This window comes from Chenopodium quinoa, unplaced genomic scaffold (genome assembly GCF_001683475.1).
Source record: "Chenopodium quinoa cultivar QQ74 unplaced genomic scaffold, ASM168347v1, whole genome shotgun sequence".
In the NCBI taxonomy this organism is placed as follows: domain Eukaryota; kingdom Viridiplantae; phylum Streptophyta; class Magnoliopsida; order Caryophyllales; family Amaranthaceae; genus Chenopodium; species Chenopodium quinoa.
The window spans coordinates 5,662,663-5,689,534 of NW_018742484.1; the positions used below are offsets into that span (position 1 = coordinate 5,662,663).

Genomic DNA, 26,872 nt, shown 5'->3' on the forward strand with positions numbered 1-26,872 from the left:
AGAGTACATCAAGAAGAACGTTACATATAAAATACAGAACATTACATACAATAAAAGAACATAACTTAAAAATAAAATAACATTACATATAAGTATAAAAGAACATAATCTTTCTGAAAAAGAACGTTACATATAAATAATGGAAAAATGCTACTACCCAAACCCATGGAAGAAGATGATGAACAACAATGGTAGTGCCAAAAATTCAAACAATCAAGTAATTTCATGATAATAAAGTTTTATATGAACAACAAACATTATCACAAAACACAAAATATATGTAAAAATAACAAGCAAAAAGAGAGTTCACTATTGAAGCACAACCTAGGGTTTCATATTCATAAGTAGAACAAAGATAAACAAAGGAAGAGAAGTCATACCTCAAATGAGTAGAAAACCCATGTAAAGTGAATTAATAGTAGAAATCAAGCAAGTTGAACACTCAATTGCAAGTTTTTTAGCCAAAATAAAAAAAATACCCAAAATTCTCAAATCATGAAAAATCCGAAAATTTGGTTGTGAAATTCGGATTTTGGAGTGTAAAATCTAGTATAAATGTGTTTGTGAGTGATGAATTAAGCACATAAAAACTATAAAAATCAAGAAATAAAATGGAAGAAGAAGTTAGAGGGAGAGGAGAGAGAGTATTAAAGAGAGAGAAAATGAATGAGTGAAATGAACATTACAATACATATAAAAAAAAGAACATTACATATAAACGAGGCTTCATAAAAAAAGAACATTACATATAAATAAAAGAACATTAAATTTGTCCCAATGTTCTTTTATTTATATGTAATGTACTTCCGGATGTACCATGCACATGGTACACCCCCCTCTACCATACTATTTTCATTCAAAATGCTTAATACTATAAATTTTCCAATTAATACTCCAACCCCTTTATTTTGCTATACTTTTTTCCCACCCCACTTATTATTTCCTAAATAAGAGGTTGGGAAATTAAATAAAAATTAATATTTATATCTTTTCGGAATTGATTGAAAAAATAAGTGGGAAAAACCAACGGTTTCCCAATCTAGTGTTAGAAATAAAAAAAATTCCTAATCTAGTGTTGTGTCAAAATAAATTTCATATTCTAATGTCCATGTAGGTTCCGATATACAAAGCTAGTATATTTTTTGGTTTGGTGTGGTTAACTAAAATATATTTAGGGTTTACAACTTCTTTTATTTTTATTATTTTTTTACTTTTTTATTTTTTTTGGAAAAGGAAGCTTCATATTTATAAAATCAGATTAAGTCAAGTTGCACCAAAGTTTATACAGTCAAACTTCAACTCCTATATTTTTTTAACAAGGAAAGGAAATTATGTTACAACTAGATGATTGAAACATCTAGGAATATCATTGTGTGAGATCAAAAGGGGCTTCCATGATTGCTCAGAGATAGAAAATTTCAAATCATGAAGGCTGCTACTACCGAAAGCAATTTAAAAAATATAAAAAAATTAAAAATTAAAAAAACTAAAAAAAAAAAAAACCTACAAAAGCAGAAATCAAACTAAAAGCAAAAAAATAGATATTAGCAGGGAGCCCAGGCGTGACTCTAGAACAGCAGCAGTCACCATTGATCATATAGTTGATTGCTTTTGTCCCAATTCACCCACTGTATATAAGTCAAATACCAATTCATCCATTTGAATGATGCTCCACCACTCGTATTTTTTAGGCAAAGTACCCATACTAAGTCCATTATTGATCACTGTAATTGCTTTTCTTCCACCTCTCAATTCCTTTGTTTGATATACGTTTCGTTGATAGCGGTAATGAATCCACATATAATAGTTTACAATGTGGGATATAATTTCAGATTTGGGGGAGTTCATACATAAAATTACGTTACAAAATAAAACATCATATAATCCAAGTTGGGGCATAATTTTAAATTGAAGGCATAAATTAAGATTTGGGGAAATTATAACATACCAATTTTTTTTAATCGAAAATTCAGCAGATGAATTGTAGTGTTGGCAATGGCTATTCGAGATCGTCAATTTTGTTGGCTTGCAATGGTGGGCGGAGGACAGGGGCGGACCCACTTAGTGTCATAGTGGGTCCGGTGACACACTATTAATTTTGAAAAAAAAAAAAAAAAAAACAATTACACTCACTCACGCATCTTTCCACTCCCAAAGGCCAAAGACCCAGAACCCCTAATTCCCTTACAACACAGCCACGCTTCCCCTAATCCCCTCTCTCTCTCTCTACTCTCTCCTCCATGGCTCCATTGAAGAATTGAAGCTTCAAGCATTCAAGCATACTCGGCTAGTCGGCTACTCGCAAAAACTCCATTGAAGGGGCGTTTGAGCTTTTTCTTCTCCACCGAAGCAATCTCAAAGGAGTCAAAGGTTAGATCTTGTTTAAGTTCTTTTTCTGTAATTATTTAGGGTTCTTCAAATTTTGGTAATTGTGGGTTGATAATTGAGTCAATCATTCGAATTTTGATAATTGTGGGTTGATAAATGAGTTGATAATTGCAGGGTCGAAATTCTCCATTGAAGGGGCTTCGTACTTTCACTCTTTCAGAGGCTCTGAGTCACGCCTCACGCTGAGCTTCGCTCCTTCATTGAAGCAGCCTACTGCCTACAGCCAGGTTAGATCTTGAACTCTTTACTCTTGACAATTTGACAAATGGTGTACGAATTTTTTTGTTAATGGAAGTAGAAATTGAAATGGGGGTTAATCGTACTTGTATTTGTATATTTATTTTTGTTAACCGTGTATTTAATTGTAGTTCTATAAGCCTATAACTATTGTGTATTTGTGTAAATTGTGCTATTTTAGGGAATTAGGGTGGTTTACTGGCTTACTGCCTGTCTGCCTGTCTCACTGTCTGCCTTACTGGTTTCGGTGGTGGTGCAGGGAAGGGGTCAAGGGGAGGGGGTGGCTGTGAAATTGGGCAAAATTGGTTATCAAAGACTCAAAGAGGCCAACTTTACCTGTGACAAACCCTTTACACTAGTTGATTTAGTCATGTTTTATAACTTGTTGATGTTGATTTGTTGGTAGAAAAAAAAGTAATTAGAGAGTATGATGGATTAATAATAATTTGACTTTATAAAAGAAAGGTTAACGAAAATGGGTGGTAGTTGTTTGTATGAAATTTCTTACAATGTTCATGATTCTGTTTTTGATTATATGCTATTTTTGTGATAGTTGGATTAATAGAAATGTTATGCTTATACATCTTTATCGTGGTGTAAAGTAGTTTTCTTGTTGGTTATCATTGTGGGAAATTTGGATAAGTCAAACATTTAGATTGATTTATCTCATTCACCCTTTAACTTCAATTTTAGAATGAAAAGAAAAACAACTCGAGACATTTTAAGTTTTTTTACTAAAAAAGTGCCTAATCTAAATCCTCCTCCTCCATAAAATGATTTACCTTCTCAAGAACGTGAACCAAATCCTCCACTACAAGAAAATGAACAAAATTCCCAAGAAAGTGAACCAAATACTCCTTCACATCATGCAAGTGAACAAAATTCTTCCCCCTCTCACAATTTCCCTCAAAATGAAGATGGACAATATTCTTACCAAGGTGGTTCGGATCCTAGTGCTCAAATTGGTGAAGGAAGATTAAGTGCACTTGATATTATTAATCTTCCACAAGACCCCGGAAAAAGAAGAAGGATGTGTGATTTTCATCCCGATGATAGGGATTTAGTGCGGAGAACATACATTCAAAGAAAGCCATGTCAACCTAAAGATCATGTGTTTCCTCAAACAAATTTTGGGCCGAAAAAACGTCGATTTTGTGTTCAATGGTTTGATACTTGGCCAACATGGCTTGAGTATAGTGTTGAGAAAGATGATGCCTTTTGTTTCATTTGTTATCTATTTAAGGATAGTAACACAGCAGGAGTCGATGCTTTTGTTAATGGAGGTTTCAGATATTGGAATAGAAGAAACACAATTGTAAAGCATGTTGGTGGACACAAGAGTGCTCACAATAATGTTGTGATTGCTATGAATTTATTCGTGAATCAAATGAGTAGCATTGCCACCGCTTTATCAAAACAAACGGCGGAAACCATGAGTGCCTATCGTAAGAGATTGGAAGCTTCAATTGAAACCATCAGATGGCTATTGTTCCAAGGGTTGCCTTTTCGTGGTCATGATGAAAAGGAAAGTTCATTGTCTAGAGGTAACTTTCTTTCATTATTAACTCTTCTTTCAAACCATGATCTTGAGTATTCCAAAGTTGTTTTTAAAATGGCCCCCGATAATTGTCAACTTACTTCTCCAAGTATCCAAAAAGATATAATCAATGCTTGTGCAAAAGAAACAACTAAAGCAATATTGGAAGAACTTGACGGTGGATTTTTTGCTATTCTTGCTGATGAATCTGCCGATGTTTCCGATAAGGAACAAATGGCACTTTGCTTGAGATTTGTTAATAAAAAGGGGGAAGTGTGTGAGCGTTTTCTTGGTATTGTGCATGTTCCTAATACTAGTTCTTTGACTCTAAAAGCTGCTATTGAGTCATTACTCATGGAACACTCTTTAACTTTCTCTCAAGTTCGAGGTCAGGGTTATGATGGGGCAAGTAATATGCAAGGTTCAATCAATGGTCTTAAAACTCTAATTTTGAATTAATGTTCTCAAGCATACTTTGTTCATTGCTTTGCTCACCAACTTCAATTGACACAAGTTGCTCTTGCTAAGAAAAACTCAGATTGTGGTTGGCTTTTTATTGATGTACTTGCACCTCTCTTGAACTTTGTGGGAGGTTCACCTAAGAGGAGACAATTTCTTCGAGAAAAACAACGTCAAGGGGTTGTAGAAGCATTGTCCTTGGGTGAAATTGAATTGGGAACTGGTTTAAATCAAGAACGTGGCTTATGTAGACCTTGTGATACTCGTTGGGGATCTCATTTTAAAACCATTTTGAATGTGCTTGATTTATATCCTTCAATACTTTTGTCACTTGATTCCATTGCAGAAGTATCTGATACACTTGATTCGAATAAAGCACAATCTATTACACACTTGTTGATGTCATTTGATTTTGTGTTTGTGGCACACTTGATGGTTGATATATTTGGAATTACAAATGCGTTGAATGTGGCATTGCAAAAACATGATCAAGATATTGTCAATGCAATGGTCATGGTTGATGTAACCAAGACTAATTTGCAAAAGTTAAGAGATGAAGGATGGGATTCACATATGGAAAAAGTCACTTCTTTTATGGATAAATATGACATTGAGGTTCCAAACATGGAGGGGCAGTATATTGTTCCTGGGAGAAGAATGTATAGAGGTAAAGGTCCACAAGTGACTAATCTTCATCATTTTAGAGTTGAAGTCTTCCTAAGTGTCATTGATCTTCAATTACAAGAACTTGAAAATTGATTTCCCGAGGTAAGTAAGGAATTACTTGTGTGTATGTCTTGCTTTAATCTTGCAAATCGGTTTCATTCTTTTGACAAAAGAAAGTTAGTTCAACTTGCCAAATTTTATCCCGATGAATTTTCAAGCTCTGAGTTATTATTTTTTGAACATTCACTTGAAAATTTCATTGTTGATGTTCGAAATGATGAGAGATTTTGGAATTTGAAAAGTCTAAGTGAACTTTCTACGAAACTTGTTGAGACGGGAAAGTTTGAAACTCATGATCGAGTCTACTTACTTTTGAAGTTAGTGTTGATTCTTCCCGTTGCAACGGCAAGTGTAGAAAGAGTATTTTCTGGAATGACGCAAGTAAAAGATAAATTGCGTAATAGCATGGGAGATCAAATGTTGAATGATTGTTTGATTACTTATCTAGAAAGAGATTTGTTTTACAATGTTAGCATGGATGATATTGTACATCGTTATCAAAATATGAAAACTCGTCGAGAGCAATTGTAATAAAATTAGTACTTTTTTAGTTGTAATATGAATTTGAATTACTTTATGAAATGAACTTTTTATGTATTTTTTTTTGTTCATTATTCAAGCTTTGACTATATTTTGATATTTTATGCGGTCGGTGGACGATGATGGGATGTGACAAATTGTACTTTCACAAATGATCAATAATTGATGGTGACACACTATCTTGAAAATCCTGGATCCGCCACTGGCGGAGGAGGGAGAAAACCAAGAGAAACAACTACCCTTTTCTATTAGAGTAAGAGTTGTCAAATATTTTATTTAGTTAACCACACCAATCCAAGAAATATACTAGCATTGTGTATCCGAATCTAAATGGACACTAGAATATGTAATTTATTTTGACACAACATTAGATTGGGATTTTTTTTTTTATTTCTAACACTAGATTGGGAAACCGTTAGGGAAAACAAATGGAAGAAATAAATTAAAACTAAAACCACGAAAATAAATTAGATTAGGCATTCGCAAGCTGAATATCGGAAAATATTAGATCTTTTGAGCTAAATGTTGCCTGTGATCATTTTTGTACGGTTGTACCAGAGTGTCAATGGGCTTAGTATTTTTATTAAATTGTTGCCAGACTAATTTTTTGAGTGTCGCTAATTAGCCGAGATTATTATATTGCAATGTTGTTAATTATTGTTGAATAATATCAAAATAACTAATTTTATAGTCTAACTATTATCGTATCGGGTATTTTAGTCAGCTCATTTTCTACTTTATATGGAGTAATTTACTTTATTACTTACACTTATTTTAATATGCCAATAATCAAATAAGAGTACAAGGCTCTTGTTGAATACCTTGTATCCATCACATTTGTTGCATACAATTTTTAACAATATGGGGGTGTAGCTCATATGGTAGAGCGCTCGCTTCGCATGCGAGAGGCACGGGGTTCGATTCCCCGCACCTCCAAATTTTATCATTATCAACAACATTTTTTAGGGTCTTACTTTTTCCCTCCATCTTAATACATCTTGTAACGTTGAACATGTGAAGATTATAAATAGATTGATTATCTTTGATTTCTTCCCCTAATTTCAGTACGTATGAACAAAATCAGAATGGATGCTGGATTACATGAACCAGGCTGTTAATTCAATCCATTATTATTGTTTCATAATTTATACGATATGATCATAATCAAATCCTTTATTTTTTCTACCATGTATGCAATGTGTCCAAACGATGTGGCAACCATTGCATTAACTTAGTTTTTTTTTTTCAATAATGCAGAGTATAATTTGGCCAATAATTCACATATGATAATTTTAATTACCTTAAATGGTTATAATCTTATACTTCCAAATGTAACGATCTCGAGTATCATTAAGAATTAGATAAATACATCAAGAAATTCAGGTTTATCTGTCTAATTTCTACAGGGATATGTCATTCTTCTTTGGTTTAGTTCATCAACTGTTTAGAGGTAAGAATATCATCAATGTTCTTTACTTATGTTTTGATTTTTTGTTTTTCTTATTTGTAACGTAGCAGGCTTTTAGAATGTTTAGTTGCATATTTTGTTCTTAATGGATGCTCATCAATTGCCACTATACTAACATACATGTGTTAAAGATTCATGATTGTATTGTTCTTATCTATTGTTTATCAAATTATATGTGACTTGGATGTATATGTATGTATGACATGATGAATTCATGAAGTCATCACTGGTCTGTTTAGTTGATATAAATAATTCAACATGTTATCCTATTTATTGAATGTAATTCTTACTAGAGATTCGATTTCTTATTTCGAATTTAGTACATGTTAGAGGTTACTGATTATGTTAATTTATGATTATGGCGCGTGAAACAACACAATAGATAGATATTCTTGTATCATGCAATGTTTTCTAGTATCTTTCATATAAGTATTACTGATACGTGATAATGTACTTAACAAAAAATTGTTTTTAGCAAGGATTACATTGAATTGAAGAGAGGTCGACCAGATATTGTTGGTACAAAATGAGTGATCAGGGTGAACAATTTCAGCACAGTTGGGAGTTCGGAAGAAATGAAAATGATTTGGATTCAATTCGTGTTGATCATCAGTCCAGGCCAAGTTCTTCAAGTGAATCAAAACAAATTAAGCCAGAGTCGGCTACTGATCTTTTTTTTTCGCAGAGGAAATTGCTCAATTGACCTTGCATAGCCTTGCATCACATCCTTCTGAAGAAAAAGAAAATCACTCGAACCGACAGCCAGACCAGCCAAGCAAGACTCAGGAGAGAAAATCTCGAAGGAGGAGAACAAAGAAAACATCTTACCAGAAAACATCAGATGCTGCGTTTCTGGAAATGAGAAGGCATATGGTATCGTTGGTACAAGAAATTGATACCACTAGGGAGGAATTGATTGCGTGGATGCACAACGAATTGAAATTGCCCTCTTTTAATCCTAGTAGGACGGGTAACATCAATTCCTTTACTCCTAGTAGGACGAATAATAGCAATCCCTTCATTCCTAGAAGGACGAATAATATCAATCGTCCCTTCGTTCCTAGTGGGACAAGGGTTGGCCAACAACAAACCATGAAGAGAAGGAGATCTCCCATTTACATTTTTAACCGTAGGAGAGAAACATCAGGGTTGGCTGCTGAAAATTATGAAGGCGCGTCTTCAGAATGGGGATCCAGTTCAAATAATGGAGTTGCCATACTACCAAAGGAGGGTGAACTTCCTGTCACTGACGCTGTTGCTGCTGAAAACAGAAAGAGACAAAAGGGAAAGGAGCCAATCTCTTCTGACCAGGGGACTGATAATAATAATGCAGGTTCATCAACTGCAAATAATTATCTAACATTGCCTACCATCATGCCTCCTAATCAAGCCATAAACAGCGAAAGAATTGCCTCAGAAGATGGAAATATGAATGCAACATTGAGTTCAGGAGACAATTTGATCAACTCTCATCAAAACAATGCAATCACTGCTCAACCTGTTCTAAGGAGTTATGCAAGTTATTATGGACATAACATTGGCTTAACAATGGGAAGTGGAAGCATAAATGGAAACGGAAATGCCAATGCCTTTTCATTTCCAATACTTCCTCAAGGATCGAATCGTGAGGTTGGGGGTGCAAAATGTTCAAAGCCAATTTGGGGTACAAAGCCTACAATACCTTACTCGGAGCACCATGATAGTGTCATCAGGAAGAGTTACTACTGGGAACCAAGCTTTTATGGGAAGCTTCAGTACTGTGAATACACAAATGAGTTATTCTCAACAAGGTAGAGTCGTCATGGCGGCGTTACAAGCCCAACAAACCCAAAATGTTACAAGTGGAGCCTCTAGCCAAGCTTTACCTTAATAAGGTTCTAATGCAAGCAAAGAGAAGGATTAAATGTGCGCAACAGATGAGGTAACCTTCGTTTGCAATTGCATAAGCGACGAGAGGGATCAAATGGTTAATTATGCTATCCATATAGAATTGGTAGCATTTTATTTTAATTATATATGCATGGTAAGTTCTTAGATCGTAATAATGTATGCTTGAGATATGTATTAATCTTTCTTTTACTCCATACCGTTTAAAATTTGTATTTCTTTATTTCATCATTTAATGAACCACAGTTTATTTATATACTACCTCCGTTAACGATTATCTGCAACAAACATACCTTTCGCGGAGGCCAATGCAAAACTTTTAGTGGGTGTTTAGGTGAGGGTAATTGGATAGAGGGGCATGTGATTAATTGATTAAAAAGGAGGGAAAGGGGGCCCACTTTTCATAGAAAGAGGAGAGAGAATTTGAAATTTTGGGGAAAAAAAATTTCCCTCCTAAAATTTCACCATCCATTTAAAAAATTCAGTTTTCACCCCAAATTTTTCCCTCCACTTGAATTTTTCATTCAAAGGAGGGTATTTAAACATCTTGCCAGAAAACAACATTCAAATGAAACATACAAACCTAAAGTTCCATATCCATATTACACCATTGTTTCTTCACAAAAGTCAGACTTAAGCTATCATCCTAAACGTAATTAGTGCTAAGTCAGTTGCAGCATCTTCATCTCCTTGTTCTGGTTCAGCTTCAACACAGCAACAAAAAAAAAAAAAAAAAAAAAAAAAACAGCCACCCCACTTCATTACCCTGACATCTGTGGAACTCAACAACATTAGAATAGGCAACATGGCAGAAATTTTCGATCATGATTTTTTCAGCATTGATTAAACGCTAAATGATGAAAGCAATATGGAAGAAAGTGATTCAAGCACCATGGAAGGGACTCACTACACTGAAGACAATGTGTTACATGAAGAAGCAATGCAGCAACCCAAAGGCAGGAAACAGCTTACTGTTTCCAAAAAAAGAGAAATTGTTGATGCTTTTCTATTGCAGCTGGAAGGTGGGGAATTGCCAAGAGAGTTTTTATCACAGCAAGCAGTCAAGTTCAATTTTCACAGGTCAACCATTCAGAGGTTATTTAAAGACACAAAATCCCAAATGGCAGTGGGGAATGTGATAGATGTTAGAAGCAAGAAGCTTGGCAAAGTAGGTTGCAAACCAACAGAGTACACAAATGAGTTTCTGCAATCAGTCCCTTTGTACAAGAGGACAACTGAGAGAAGCTATTGGAGCTACTCTCAATATCTCACGTCACCATCCACAAGTTACAGAAAAAAGGGAGACTCATAACACATACAAGCACAAATCACCCAGCCCTGACATCCAACCACAAGATAGCAAGAGTAAAATGGGTTTTAAGTCATCTACTGCCTGCTGCAAAGAATACTGACCCTCAGTTTGAGGACATGCAGCAAGTAGTACACATAGATGAAAAATGGTTCTACTTGAACCCAGAAACAAGGAGGTTCTATCTAATCTCCTGCCAAATGAACCATATCCATATAGGTGCCAACAATCCAAAAGATTCAAGGTAAAAGGCATGTTCATGGTAGTCATTATGAAGCCAATATTTGACACCCATGGACTAGTGGTGCATGATGAAAAGTATGGAATCTTTCCATTTGTGTATGAGAGCACTGCAAAGAAAAAAAGCAAAAACAGGGAGGCTGGAGCTGTGGAAATAAAGGCAACACAGAATTTAAACAAGGAGGCAATCAGGACAATGCTTCTCAACAATGTAATTCCAGCCATAAAAAGTAAATGGCCACCCCATCTGTTTAAGGACATATGGATTCAGTGGGATAATGTCAGACCTCATCAAATTCCTAAGAATGAGGAATTCATTGCTGCATGTCAATCAAATGGGTTCACAATTCAGTTCATTTACCAGCCAGCTCAGTCACCAGACCTAAATGTGTTAGATCTTGGGTTGTTTAATGTCATACAGTACATACAATACCAGTCATTCCCTAAGAACTTAGAGGAACTCATAGATAAGGTCAAAGAGGCTTATGACTTGTTCAATCTAGTGTTGAACAAGCACTGTTGGATAACACTACAATGTTGCATGGAAGAAATACTCAAGCATCTAGGGGGGAATAATTTTACCCCACCACACAAAGGGAAGAAAAGGCTGGAAAGAATTGGCTTGCTGCCAGAACAACTATAGGTGGACAGGAATGTGGTTCAACAAGCTGTTGATTACCTCAACACTATATTCATATCAACAGGTGAAGGCAATGAAGATAATGAAGGCATGCAAGTTGATGCAGACTGAACACAACTCATACACATGAGCAAGGTGACAGTGAGACTGCCACACATAACCAATGAATAGCAAGGAAGCAAATGGAAACCTAGTAGGTAGTCTTTTGTATTTTTATTTTGACAACTGTTTGGGTTTCATTGGTTAGGTGTATTTTGTTTACATTCAAGGTTAATATTGTAAGGCAATCTTGACTAGCTTATTTTGAACATGTACAACCTTTTGAGATGATATCAATTGTGGTGGGTTTATGTATACATTATGTTTTTAACTGTGATACACAGACACAAACGCTAGTTTAAATCCATCACAGGGTGTTGCTTTATCACACAAATTGCATAAGTGGTTCCCTCAACAACAACACACAGTTGAAGTTGTTGGAGCAATTCCAACTTATGAAATTGGATTTTGGTCAAATGAGTCCCTTCATCTCTTGGATTTTTCACACACACAGACACTACATTGAGGGACTCCTAGATCAGATAGGAACACACATCTCATAATGGGACTCATATAGGGACATACATGTAGGCAACAATGTTGTTCTCTATTAGCATTGACATTGAGAACAAAACGGGACGGACTAAACTGCAGGCACATATGTTCTCTTAATTGGATTTCACTGAGAACATCTAACACCATTCACAATTGACCACAAGTTCATCATCATTCATCATATCACAAACCCCAATGCCATTGGTGCCAATTATGAACAACCTCAAGCTTAGTCCATACATAACACAAACTAGAAATAGCCAACAAATTAAGAGAACCCACAAATGATCAAGCACAACCAACAGAAGAAGCAGTACCCACATATGAACAACCACAACCCAGATATGAACAACCTCAAGCCATAAATATCACAAACCAGGATAGCCAACAAATTGCCAACATTATCCAACAATCATAGCACCCAAATTCCCAAATAGAAGCAACCAAATGGCCAATAATAAAAAACGACAGAATTTAACATCAATTCTCACATTTATCAACAACAACCCACAATTTAGTAAACACAAGCCACAAATTACCAACAACAGCCAACAATTACTACCAATAAGGCGCAACATAGCAAACATAGGCTAATTATCACAACCAGTAAGCAAATTAGGCTAATTATCACAACCAGCAAACAAATCAAGGACTGAGAGTAAATGATTGTAATGAATTAAAAAATTTAAGGGTCAGAAAAGAGTTACGCTGCGAATTTAGTTAGAGCCACAGTTGGAAGGGTTGTAATCCCTACCACCATCAACAGCCTCGTCAATAGGGGACCCAGATCTCCCCCTTTTTTTGCCGGAGACAACTCCGGTAGACCCAGATCTACCGCCTCCTCTTCGGGTTTTCCCGGCGAAGGGGCTACATAATGGCGTTCAGCATCCTCGCCCTTTACACACTAATAGAAATAGGTCGATTTACGACGGACAGTTTCCGACGGACACGTATTTCTATCGGAAAAATCAGAAATTTCGACGGATTTTTATTCCGTAGGAAATCCGTCGGAATATAAATTTCCGACGGAAATAAAATCCGTCGGAACTTTTCGACGGAGTATTCGTCGGAATATTAAATTTCCGACGGAATATTCCGTCGGAATATAATTATATATATAAAAAAAAAACCAACCCTTAAAAGTTAAAACCCTCCCCCTTCTCTTCCTCTACGCCCCTTTTACTGATTCTCTCTCCCTCCTTCTCTTCCTCTCTCCTTCTACTAATCCTTTCTCCTCCTCCTTCTCTTCCTTTCTCCTTCTCCTTCTCTTCCTCTACGCCCCTTGTCTTCTTTTTCTCTCCTTCTCCTTCTCTTACTCTACGCCCCTCCTCCTTTCTCGTTCTTCTTCTCTTTCCGTCATTTTCGACGACACCACCAACGCCGACATCAACAACAACAAATTTTCGTCATTTTCGCCACCAACATCAACAACACAAGGTTTTCAAGTCAAATTCGTCCATGAAAACTCTAGATCATGAAAACTCTAGATCTAGAGTTTTCATGGACGAATTTGGCTTCGTAAACCCAATTTCGAGGTTTTGTATGGTCGAATTAAGGTATGTATCTTTCTTTTTTTAATTAATTTTGTTGTTTTTTCGGTTTTTTTTTTTTTTTTTGAAAATTTATGGTGGTGGTGGGGGATGTTGGAGTTTGGATTTTGGTGGCTGGGTTGGCGAGGTTGTGGTTGGTAGATCCGAGTTTTGGTCGGAATTTTTTGATTTTTTTTTGGGTGGTTTCGGTGGTGGTTTTGGGTGGTTTCAGTGGTGGTTTGGGAGGGTGTGGAATAGCGAGGTGGGTGGTGGTGGTTTGTAGATCTGGCGAGGTGGGTGGTGGTTTCGGTGGTGGTATTTGGGTGGTGGGGAAGGGATACGGGTTAGGGTGGTGGGTGGGTTTTTCGGTTGGACGTGGTGGTGGTGGGTGGTGTGGGAAAAGGAGTTGGACGTGGTGGTGGTGGGTGGTGTGGGCTGGTGGTACGGGTTAGGGGGGCTTGTGGCTGGTGATGGGGTGGTGGGAGCTGTTTTTTTTTTTGTTTTTTTAATTGACTTTTCCGACGGAAATTTCCGTCGGAATATACCTCTTCCGACGGAAATTTCTGTCGGAAACCTCTCCAACTCCGACGGAAATTTCCGTCAGAAAACTGCGACGGAATTTCAATTAAAGTAAAAAAAGCGCCGACAGAAATAAATCCGTCGGAAATTCCATCGGAAACCAGCCTTCCGACGGATATTCCGTCGGAAAAGGTCGAATTTCCTACAAAGGGTTTTGCGACAAACTGATTCCGACAGAATTTCGTCGGAAGACCATTTTCCGACGGAATTTCCGATGTTTTCGACGGATTTTTTCCGTCGGAATCAAGCTGTTTTCTTGTAGTGACAACATTAACATCAAGACCTTTTTTCTTCGAATCCTCATCCTTGTTGCCCAAATCTGCAACCTTAGACCCATCACCTTCCTCATCAGAGTCGTAAGGAGCAAGCTTCGCACCCACACCATACATACGGCGCATATCCAGGTAAGTAGCCCTACGCGTTCCAATCAACCTCATCTTCCTAGTACGACGCTGGCACCTGTAGGTCGCAACAACGTCCAGATCCAGTTTCTTCTCGTTTGGGGAACTCATTTTTTTGGGTTTTTGGAAGAAGAAAGTAGATGCACAACCATAGATGGTGTAAGATCTACAGAAATTAGGGTTTCAACGAGGAGAGAGAGAGGTAAAACAGATCGCTTTTGGGAGAAGAGAGAGAGTGAGGTAAACCAGATTGAAAGAAGAGAAGAGAAAGAGTGTTGAAATCTGGAACGATGTCCAAAAGTAAAGGGCTGACCAACGTCATTAATGGAGGTATTGAAGAGGGTGGGTGAGAAGATAAAGAGAATCTGATGAATGGTTGGAAAAGGGAATAAGTGAGGGTAATTTTGGTGGGAATCATCAGGTTAGATTTGATGATAATAGAGATATTTAATTAGAGTAACAAAGTAGGTTAGTATATAATTAGTTTTTAACAAGGGCGATACGGTAATTTTGTCACTAAAAAAGTTACTAAAAAAGGAAAGATAACATTTTGTTGCAGATAATCGTTAGCACCCATTTTTAATAAATGTTGCAGATAATCGTTAACGGAGGAAGTATATGATATAGAAATAGTACATGAACGTTATCTCCACTTAATAGAGTGCACAATATCGATCAATTAGATTTTATCTAGCTAGCACTAGCAAGCAATTTATATACTACTGCCCGTACTGCCAAAAATATTTGTATTGACTAGGCCTAAAGTATGAGCCTAAAAAACTCAAGCTAGGAAATTAATACTTGTATCAGTTGTATGTATGCCTTCAGTTTCCGGATTTATGGGCTACAAATCTACAATGCACCTCGTGCGTGGACTACCATCTCACATACCATGCATGCAAGTCAACGAGATCCAAATTGGGTGTTTTAATTTGAAGCACTATATCGATCAACGCATCCCAATATTACCTTTTTATGTGTTCTTATTTTGTTTGCTTATAGTCTAAACACAAATATCTTCAAGTAAATAAAGTATAGTATTAACAACTAACATTCTACCTTTCCTAGATTGTTATATGGCTTTTTTTGTGTTTAAAATAACTGAGCTACAGTCATCAATGACGACTCAAATGAAGCTATTAGAAGCATAGAAGAGTTAAATTATTATTATTATCAAAGTCATAACAACTCGAGCTAAGCTATTAAAGACAGAATTATTCATAAGTTCAAACCTAAAGATAATTAAGAAGTTTTTATCATTAAATTTTTAATCAGGTCTACACGTGACAAAGTAAGAAAATGTCCACATGCTTTGTCTTGTTTGGTCAATTGGTCGTTCCAAAAAGAATCGTTTAATTCTTCAAATTCATGATTTGTAAGATGCAAAAATCGATCTTACGAAATAGTGTTTTTTTTTTTCAAAAGTCTTTGCATGCTATGAGTGTAAATTTTAATATACATCCAGTTATTATATACTAAAAATTACCCATATTATTACAAAAATTACCCTTAGTCCTATAAAAGTAACCCTTATTACTCAGTTACTTTTAGGCCTTGCTTGGATTGGGGGTAATATATTAACGGGATAATAAAAGTCAAACTTGAAAAAACATAAGTAATTGGAGGTGGTGTTGTAGGAGGTATGGTGTTTACAAATGAAATAAAGTAATTGTGCCATGAGGAAAAGAGAGAGATGAGGAATTATTACCTTCATAATGATGAGGGTAATAGTTACCCACCCTCCCCCTAATGTAACTATTACCCCCAAAATGAGGGTATTAGTTACTCTTTCTTCACCTCATACTACACCATCACTATATAATTTTCCTTACAATCACACCATCACTATCTCCTCCTTTCCTATTTTCACTTTCATTTTCTTAGTTTGACTTTTATTACCCTAATAATACATCTCTCCCAATCCAAACATCCCTTTATTCTTACAAAATTATCCCATAACGTCACAAAACAAATTTCTTTTCTTTTTCTTCCCGACATAATAAATTACTGTACACCTAATTTTTTAATATATATGTTTTTTTTTTTTGAAGGGATAAAAGTCTTAGTTGATTGAAAACGATAAAGAATTTGACCCACGAATATTTGAAAGCAAGAAGATTTATTTCAGATGAAAAGGCATAATTTTATCTTCCACCTTTCAATTTAGCGTTCTTGACATTTCTCAAAAAAACAAAAAAAAAAAAAAAAGCGTTCTTGACAAAACCAACACTTTTGCAGAAAACAGGAGAAAAAAAAAAGGAAAAAAAAGAAAGAAAGAGTAAAGTACATATTGTTTGGCCATTTTCAATTTTTTATACCACTTTGTCAATTATTAGGAGCTTCAAATTCTTCTTCTTCCCCATTAAAGAAACTTATTAAAAGATAAAAACTTTGCTTCTGCTATAGTTGCCATTTCTGTTGGTTCATCAGTTGATGCTCCGAGGTTTTTTCTGCAGAAGACAACATAGTATCAAATCAAAACACTGATGAAGTTTCACAGATTAAGCTTGTCTCTCTTACTTTGTACTCTAGTAGTGAGTGTTAAAGCTGGGGACATTGTTCATCATGATGATAAAGCTCCCAAAAAACCTGGGTGTGAGAATGATTTTATTCTGGTAAACTTATAATTCTCTAGTACCCACTTTCTATTTTGTTGTAATTTCATCTGGGTATTTCTTAATTGTACTGTTTATTTAAGTTAATGTTTGCAATTTCATAATTTGATTTTCATCTGGGTATAATTTAATGTTTTGTTGGAATATAAGTTTGAGGAATATTATTATGATTAAAAATGTTTGATAATTTATACTATCTGAATTATTTGTATAATTGTATTATTCTATGCTTGGGAGAGTTGGGACTAGTTGGGAGGGATTTTGGGTGTAAAGGGAGCCAGAAATGGCAAAGGGCAATTTTGATATTTGTGTCAAAAAGTTTTTTTTATTCCAAAATTAGGATGTCGCGAACCAAAAACCTCCATGCTTATTTCCTTTAGATTCCAATAAAAAAAACATGATGTAGGCAAGATTCGATCTTAGGTTTTCGTACCATTTCAATCAAACTAAGTTAGTTGGCATCCACCAGTGAGTACTTCTTCTGAATGCTGATGGTTAAAAATTTACTTGTTTTGTACTGTTAGCTAGGATAATTCAGTATGTGCTAGACTGCTAGGAGTAATTCTTTAGCTAGTGACTTGTTTGCTCTATAAGTATGATTGGTGATTTTGTGGTGATGGCCTCCTTGCTTAGGTGAAAGTGCAAACATTAGTCGATAACAAAAATGATCAAGAATTTGTTGGTGTTAGTGCAAGATTTGGTAAGAGGATCGTTTCGAAGGAGGAGAACGCTAAAAACTCGCGCCTAGTTCTTTCTGATCCTCCTGATTGTTGCACTAAGCCAAAAATAAAGTTTGCCATCTATGAACTTTTGTGAAGTGAATTGAGATTGCATATATCTCCCTTCTATTTTCTGCTCATTCATGAATTGTATGGTAGCTTGCCGGAGATGTGATTATGGTACACCGAGGTCACTGCAGATTCACCACCAAAGCGAACATTGCAGAAGCTGCTGGTGCCTCAGCAGTTTTAATGGTAAATGATCAAAATGGTAATTTTCAGTAAACTTAATTCGCATTGCTTTATAGCTGTGTTGATTATGAATAGTCAGCGGATAAATGGCTGTGAAGAGTGAACTTTTGTCTGTTAATGAGCAGTTAGTTGTCGGTTAATGAGCCTCTAGATAAATAATCTTATCATTCCCAGAAGTCCCCGCAAGTTGTTAGGTTGTCATAATAAGCTCATTTATGTTTTAGGTTGCCCATGCCTATATGCCATTACAATTGTTTGATTAATATACATCAAAGGTAACAGATGTTAAGCAATAAGCATTGATGTTTTCTTGGTTGCCTATGTAAATTCAGAATGTAAACAGCTTACTTCCCTCTATCCTATATTGTTTGCAAGTTTTGGAATTTGTGACACAACATTGTGCGAAGAGGGATTACTATGTGTTGGGAACCCTGTCATAATGCTAAGGGATTTTTTTTTTTTTTGAAGAGAATCTGTTTTACAGTGATTGGGACACTATCAAGTAATGTTCTGGAATGTGAGGATTCTGGCTTCAAGGGGTTCTTCCTGTTGAAATTTTATTATGACTTTATGAATTCTTAGTGATGGGTACAGGATTTGAAAAGAATGGACTATGAACCTTGTTACGTTGTTAGATGTTCTTTTTTTCGGAATTAACTATCTATCTCTTATCACTTTTTTTGGCAACAATCAACAAAACTTTAACTAAATTTGTTTTTCCATATACATTCCTTGGATGTCAGAAATGGTAACAATAAGTAAGACAATGTGTTATGGATAAACTACTATTTTTGAAAAAACTAAACTCCGAGTCTCTTACTAATCTGAGGGGAAACATTATTTACTCCACGGCAAAAAGTGTAAATGAAATGTAGGACAAAGAGGGTTGTGGTTTTGAAGAAGTGATTAGTCGCCTTTGCTAACCCATGTATTATGACAGATGCTCTAAGATTATGGTCCCTACATTTCCCGTAAGACTATGTGTAATCATTTTGGACTTCACTGTTTGTATTTTATTACTTTTCTCCTGGATAATCCTTTGTAAGATGTTACACACTTTTTAGAGGTATTGTGTTTTTGAATTTTTAGAAAGACAAAGGATATAGTATCTGACAGTTAGGCAAGAAATAGGAAAAATGCGGAAGACACTGTATCTATAGGCTTATATGAGTAGTAATTGTTCAAAGCAGTGGACTTGGACAAAGGAATTGAAAGATGATCTATGTACTGCAAAACTAGAACGATTATGGTTTTAATGACTTATCTTTAGTATCAGCCTTCTAGTCTTTGGTGACACTGTGTCTCATTTAATTTCCAAATGTATAAAGTGAATCCATAGTTGTGTATTTAGTACCATACATGTTGCAGTAATCTATTTCTCTGAGAATTTTTGTGACACCATGAATCTTAAACAAGCTCATCAGAGCACCATTTATAGTCAGGCCATTTTCAGTCAATCTTCTGTGACCAAGTGCGGCTTAATTGGCTGTCAAAATAAAAATAAAAATAAAGTGTAGCTTAATACACAATATTGGCGTTCTTTTGACATCCCAACTTTTTCCTGTGTTAATATACTACTATGAAATCTTTTTCCTTGAAATGCAAAACATAATTGTATACATACACACACACACATATTGTGTTTGTATGTGTATATGTATTATGTATATACGCATACATATGTATATACACTAATACACATACATATAATTTAATTTGGAATGGATTATAAAATCAGCTATTCTACTTGTTTGTAGAACATTACAAAATGGTTTGTGAACCTGATGAGACTGATCTCAATATCCATATCCCTGCGGTTATGCTCCCTCAAGAAGCTGGTAAAACGTTGGAGAAACTGTTGTCAAATGGTTCTTCAGGTTAGCTTTCCCACTCACGCTCCTACTATGATGACTGATGAGATTTCTAGTTGAATACTTTCTTTATCCTAACTTGATGTACTTGCTTTAAATATATCATCACATCTCAGTGTTGACTTGAATCACACCACATGATAATCTCTCTGTAATGTGTTTCTAAAAATTTGTCTCCTTTGTTCAGTGTCTGTGCAGCTGTACTCTCCACGACGACCAGTGGTTGACATTGCCGAAGTGTTCTTATGGTTGATGGCAGTTGGCACCATCCTGTGTGCATCATATTGGTCAGCTTGGACTGCCAGAGAAGCAGCTGCTGAACATGAAAAACTATTAGAAGTAAGTCTCTTTAATAATCTATTATTCAGTTTTATTTTGTAATGTTGTTATCTTGGTGTAGGGGGGTGATATGAATGGGCATGCAGGTATTATTGAAAAATCAATATCAAAGTATCTCCTTTTATTTATGGTTAGCTGCTGATTGTTTCTTGCAAATTTATTTCTTAGGATGCTTCAGATGATCTCTCAAACATGGGCTCTGGTGGTATTGTGAACATCAGCAGAACATCGGCTCTGCTGTTTGTAGTTGTAGCTTCATGCTTTCTCATTATCCTTTACAAACTGATGCTTCTTGGCTCATTGAGCTATTGGTGGTGCTTTTTTGCATTGGTGGTGCAGAGGTTAGAATTTTTTTCACAACTTTTTCCCATCCTTTATATTGATTTTTGATATATACTTCCTAATCTGCCCGATAGAAACAAATCACCTTTCTCAGATTTTGGCTATTAGAAGCAGACCTACCACTTCAGTACTCTAAACATCTTGCCAGCTACTTCCATTACTTCTTAAAAGCTTTGTTTTGTTCTTTTTGTTTTTCAGGGCTTACAAACATGCTTGGTTGCTTTACTTTCAAGGTATATATGCTCCGTTTGCTTCTAGTTTTGTTCCTAGTGAAAGCTGAATGCCACAAAAAACAATCTGAGTGATGTAATACTTTGGCAGTTATTCATGTAACACCATCATTACTTTGCTTAGGGTATAAGAGGCTTAGTGTTAATTCTCATCAATGTGTGTTTGCTGATCTATTATAGCCACAAAAAGTACAACTTATAGGATTATTCATTGCATCTGCCAGAACTTATTTCATCAAACTTGCCAACTCAGATAATCTGCTAAGAATTAACATTTATAGTACTGTGATGCTTCAGAAATATCCCCTCCACTCCTTCAAGTTGGTTGCGCTTCCGTTTTCATCTGTTCCTTTGATTTCTTTGAGCTGTTCTGTTTTCACCTCTCCCTACTCTACACAAAGGTACCCACATGGTCGCATGCATATATTCAACTAAACTATGATATTTTTATACATTTTTCTACCACTTGTACCCACTCTTATACCCTCTTTCTCCTTAAAGTGCGTGCAAGCAGTAACTGTAACTCACTCAAAGAAACTTAAGGGACTATGTAATGTACAAATTCATAATGTCTAATTATCACATAAATTTTGTAACAATTCTACATTGCAGATGGTTCAAGTTAAAGTACCTTTTCATGGAGCTGTCTCGTATCTTACTTTAGCTGTTTCACCGTTCTGCATCACATGTGCTGTCCTTTGGGGAGTTTATCGAGATCTCCGATTTGCGTGGATTGGTCAAGATATACTTGTAAGGATGAAACACTGTACTGTTACATCTTGTATAAAGCTTTTTTGGATATACATTTGCCATTTATAATTTTATTCAAGTATTGACTTTATAATCGTTTTTGTGACGACTCAGGGAATCTCTTTGATAATGACAGTTATTCAAATTGTTCGGATTCCAAATCGCAAGGTAATGAACCCCTCCCTTGTCCTCTCATCTTTTTTTAAACAAAAAAAAAAAAAAAAAAAAAACAAATTGTTGAGAGAAATTACTCAGATGCTATCTTAGTTGTCTATATGAGAGCTTGGGGATTGTTGTCTGTTGGTTTTAGAAGTAAGTTACCAATAATTGAGCATCTGTTCAGGGTGTTTTAGCAGATTTAAAGTAAAATCCGGACAATGAAAAATGTGATATTTTACCCTTACTCTATAGAAAATTATTGTACTTTGAAACTGATTCTATTTTTGGACTAAACTTCTCTTTGCCTGCTAAGGGTGAGCAGCATATCAGGGTTGAAGTTTAGGGTTGCAGTATTTGGATGTGCCCCCACAACCGAAACAAATATAGTGATCCTCAATTAAAAAAAGAAAATCTTAATGAAATGTAATAATTATGTACTCAATCTGAAACGTTCTTGACTAGGTAGAATTATGGGCTAAAAACTGTTAACTTGTGCTTTCTAATTGTTTCTAACATGTCCTGGATCTTCTACTAGTAGTTGTTTATTATCTTGCAAAAAATTTCCTGAGCTTGCAAGTTTTTTAAATTCAGAAATTGGGTTGACTGTTGAGGTACCTTGTGGCAGTAAAGGAGAAAAATAGTTGCTCTGCGCAACTTATAATCCTGAAATCCTTTTTTAAAGGAAAATTTGATTTGAATAATCCAACCTTTATGCGGTTTATTTTTTAATAATCCGACCTTTTGATTATACATGAATAATCCAAGCTTTATATCCTATTCTTTTTTATTAGGCCAAGATGACCGGTTACCTATTCTTCAAGTAATTTTTTTTTTCTTTTCTTTTCAATTTAAAAAAAAATAAAGAAAAAATAATAAAAATAAAAACCCTTTCTCTCTCCTCCTCCCAGCCATCCCCCATTTCCCCTCTGCCACCCATGTACTCTTCCCGCCCTTCCCTTTCCTCTCTGCCTTCCTGCTCGATCTCCCCGTCAACCACCCAACCCCGCAGTGCCGTGGGCTGCGGTTTTTCTTGTTCGAATTGGTGACTGCTGGTGGGCGGTTCTGCTGCGCGAGGGGTTGCGAAATGAAGTGCAGTTGGTGGCGCTGGTGAGAGAGCAGCGGGGACGATTTGTGGCGGCTGCTTGCGGTTGCTGCCGGAGGAGGGTAGTAGCGTGATAAGGGAGAGGGTTGCTCGTTGCGCTAGTGTAAGGGGAGGGAATTTCGAACGGTGCCGGTGAGAGGGGAGAGGGTTTTGGGCGGTGTCGGTGTTTGTGGTAGGGGTTTCAGGGTGGGGGTTTTGGTGGTGTCTGGTTCCGGGGTGGGGTTGTGGCCGGTTTCAGGTGGGTTGTGGCCGTTTTCGGGTGGGGTTGTGGCCGGTTCAAGTGGGTTGTGGCCGGAAAGGCAGGGTGGGTGGTAAGGGAGGGTGGCTGGAAAGAAGGTGGTGAGGACCATGGTGGCCGGATTAAATGGAGGAAGGGAGAAAATTGAAATAAAAAAATCATTTTTTTTAAAAGTAAAAAAAATTAAGATTTAAAAATTTAAAAATAAAAATATATATGTTTAGACGAATCAAAACACGACACGTGGCAAGGTAACCTGGTGTTGTAGGTTGGTGACCGGTTTGGCCTGATAAAATAGAATGAGATATAAAGCTTGGATTATTCATGTATAATCAAAAGGTCGAATTATCAAAAATAAATCGCGTAAAGGTTGGATTATTCAAATCAAAATTTCCTTTTTAAACTCACTCTGTCCCTAATTATTTGCCCCATTTGACTTTTAACGGTCCTCAAGATACGTCTTAAAACATAAATATCTCCAATTATATACGTACAAAAATTATAGAAATTTGATATTCTTAAAGTAAGCACTGTAACGAATCTAACAAGATCCCACTTGATTATATTATTTCTTATAGGTTAGTGAGGATTTGTTAAAGTTTTTAAAGTTTGACCCCAAACTATGCAATAGGGAAACAGATAGGGACGGTGGGAGTGCATGCGAATTTGGTGCTTATTCCTGCTATCCTCTTCCCGAAAATGAAAATAAGTTCATGGAAGAACATAGCTTTCCTATACTACTAGACCTTTAGCTATGAAAAAGCTCAACCTGGCAGAAACTATTTGAAGCTGGGGAAGAGCGGATCCTGACCCAATCTGAACAGCTATTGTGATGCTGCACTGAAGTTTTGAAATTGTAGCTTGGAATCATGGATATAATCATGCTGTTTTCGTAATTGTCTCATTTGAATACTTGAGAGCTAGGAAGCATGGATAGTTCAATTGATGATCATACCCGTACTGGACACCTGTTACACACCCGTATCCTTATTGGTACTGGGTATTTTTTTTTAGAAATTGGTACGGGGTATTTGATTTTATTTTATACTTTTTCTTAACAAACTTTGTTTTTAATGAATTCATTTTGATGGATTTTAAATAATTTTCTTTATCTTCTTTGAATATATAAATTTAAATATATCAAATAATATTGAGAATTTCATAAAATCTTCTTTTTAAGAATATATTTATATCATACTCCCTCCGTTTTTTTTATAAGCTAGAGTTACTATTTTCATTCGTTTTTTTATAAGCTAGAGTTCCATTTTTGGAAATATCTTACAATTTAATAATATATCTTTATCCACTAATGTCCCCACTCTTTCTTACTTTATCATTTCTCACTCCTCCAATGGTCCTCACTCCCTCTCACACCACTTTACTTTTCAATAAAATAATAACTTCATCTACCCCACTAACATTTTATTTTATTAAACCACCTAAAACTCCGCTCAATCTCATCTCTAGCCTATAAAGGAAAAAAAAAAAAAAACGGAGGGAGTACTTAATTAGTCATACCAGTATCCTCTATTTTTTAAATAGCGTATTATGTAACCGTTTTGTATCTGTAGCCAATTTCATACCCGTTCTTATGCAACCTAGCTTGGGAGTGCTTTCTTTGACAATCATGAACAAATGTATGATGATGTATGTTTACTATCTATGTTATGTGAACCAGGTGGGTACGATTCTTCTCTCCTGTGCCTTCTTGTAAGACTTATTTTGGGTTTTTCTGTCGAAGAAGTATTTCATGAGAGTGTGATGATTGTGGTAAGTAAGCTTTATCTACCACTGTTTGGCTCAAAAGGTTCACTAAAATGTATACATTAATTTTAAATTTAATGCCTTTTTTTTTTTCATTTTTTAAAAAACAATTTAGGTAGCCCGCGGTGACAAGAGTGGGGAGGATGGTATTCCGATGCTGCTGAAGGTTCCACGCATATCTGACCCATGGGGTGGTTATAGCATCATTGGTTTTGGTGACATCCTTTTGCCAGGATTGCTAGTAGCTTTTTCACTCAGGTAGTAAAGAATATTGCTCTTCCCAAGGTTTTTCATAGTTCTTGATACATTTCTCTACCCACCCAATTATCCCCTAATTTATTTTTATACTGTTAGTGATGAGGGCCTGCCAGCCTAAGCTCGTTCAACTAGGTAAGGCACGAGTTCTGGTAGAAAAAAAGTGTAGAAGTTTCAAGCAACCTCATGGAATTTTAATAAGTCAACTGATTGTATATATTCATATCTGTTTGACAGGTATGACTGGTTGGCGAAGAAGAGTCTTCGAGTTGGATACTTCTTGTGGACGATGATTGCTTATGGATTAGGTAAACAAACCTGTTTACCTTATCTTGTTCCCATTACTCACTCATCTTTGTTAGTTTGTTAGTTAAAACATGGTGCATAAGTTCAGCTCTGATCCACATTTTTTACTCCTGACAGTTTTGTATCATTGATCTTCCTTGAGTTGCTGTTTCTTATGTGAAGCTTTTCGAACATTATTGACAGGTCTTCTCATTACGTATGTGGCTCTAAATTTGATGGATGGACATAGCCAACCTGCCTTGCTGTATATTTACCCTTTTACTTTAGGTATGTTTCCTGATGCACCTTAAAGGCCTTTTCTGCTTAAAAGACTGCCACTTAGTTTGGGATTTAAAGCAGTATATGGTTTGAATCAATAATCCACACCAGTCATTTGTTATGATTATGCTATAACCAAACAATCAACTTAGTCGATAAAGCTCTCAACCGTAGAAAAAAAATTCAGTGTTAGTGGTACAATCGTGTAGAGACTGTAAACAGTTAATTATGATGGAAGAACTCACACACAGAAACATCCCTTTTTACCGTCTAATATGATTTGCATGAATGCCAGGAACATTATTGATGCTTGGAAGAAAGAGAGGCAATCTCAAGAATTTATGGACAAGGGGGGAACCCATCTGGCCTTGCTCTCATATGCAACTGCATAGCCTGAGGAATCAATTCAAGGAAAGTAGACCCTTGATTAACATTCGATGTAATTACATAATAGTGATATGTAGTATATTTAGTAAATCACTAATTGACTACTAATCCTCCAACTTCCAAATCCTGACAGAGAAATGCTGGGAGAGTGCTCCCTTTAATCCTATATAATATATTGCCTAGGAGGCTGTGACCAGAATGTATGTATGGTCTGCCTATGTTTCTAAATTAAATCTTTAACTGATTATGTATACTTTTCACGATGAGCCGTGTACAGGAAACTACTTATTATACGTGTAATCATCCTAATCGAGATGAGCAAATTCCTTCAGGTCATGTGCTTTTCATCTTGTACATTAGTAACATCATTGAGCTGATTATTTGTGTTGACTCAATTTCTGGAGAATGGAAATTTTTCAGGAATTTGTCTTAAAATTACCGAGAACAGCAGATGAAGATAACTCAATTGTGAAACATTAGGTGTGCAGTAGAGCTAGCTGATATCCGATTTTTAGCATTTTTTACTACGCCATTGTGTGGCTCATCTGGTTGCTGAGTCCTGGGAATGAAAGTCTTTGTTAATTGCACTGAAGTATTTGTCTTCTGCAACAAACTTATCAGCAGACTTGACTTATAGGATTCACCCAGGGAATGAGTTTTCCATCCTGTTTTGCAGGAGCTGCTCTGGTCACATCAGTCTGCACTTCCTTGAATGGGGAATGCTTAATGCAGCCACTATTTAGGTCATTTT

General features: G+C 36.0%; 2 protein-coding genes, 1 non-coding gene and 1 pseudogene across 3 annotated transcripts; all 4 read left to right on the forward strand.

Annotated features, from left to right (window-relative positions):
- The first annotated feature begins 139 nt into the window (after positions 1–139).
- LOC110719206 (zinc finger MYM-type protein 1-like) lies at positions 140–5,380 on the forward strand. The gene is made up of 5 exons (XM_021898107.1): positions 140–191; positions 2,503–2,615; positions 2,807–2,930; positions 3,417–4,571; positions 4,632–5,380. Exons 1-5 carry the CDS (start codon positions 140–142, stop codon positions 5,378–5,380), a joined length of 2,193 nt encoding a protein of 730 aa, XP_021753799.1.
- Positions 5,381–6,750: 1,370 nt separating this feature from the next.
- TRNAA-CGC lies at positions 6,751–6,823 on the forward strand. Its single transcript has one exon. It is a non-coding gene; the product is annotated as a tRNA-Ala (tRNA).
- A 3,876-nt stretch (positions 6,824–10,699) lies between these two features.
- Positions 10,700–11,434, forward strand: LOC110719208. Its single transcript, XM_021898108.1, has one exon. It carries the CDS (start codon positions 10,700–10,702, stop codon positions 11,432–11,434), a length of 735 nt encoding a protein of 244 aa, XP_021753800.1.
- Positions 11,435–16,177: 4,743 nt separating this feature from the next.
- LOC110719534 lies at positions 16,178–26,452 on the forward strand (annotated as a pseudogene).
- The last annotated feature ends 420 nt before the right edge of the window (positions 26,453–26,872 follow it).

Bases quoted from the DNA above. Each gene is read 5' to 3' on its own strand.
- LOC110719206 (XM_021898107.1), top strand. From the start codon at position 140: ATGGAAAAATGCTACTACCCAAACCCATGGAAGAAGATGATGAACAAC. The intron at 2,616-2,806 runs GTTAGATCTTGA...GTGCTATTTTAG, and splicing joins AGCCTACTGCCTACAGCCAG to GGAATTAGGGTGGTTTACTG. The intron at 4,572-4,631 runs GTAATATGCAAG...AATGTTCTCAAG, and splicing joins TCAGGGTTATGATGGGGCAA to CATACTTTGTTCATTGCTTT.
- LOC110719208 (XM_021898108.1), top strand. From the start codon at position 10,700: ATGGTTCTACTTGAACCCAGAAACAAGGAGGTTCTATCTAATCTCCTG.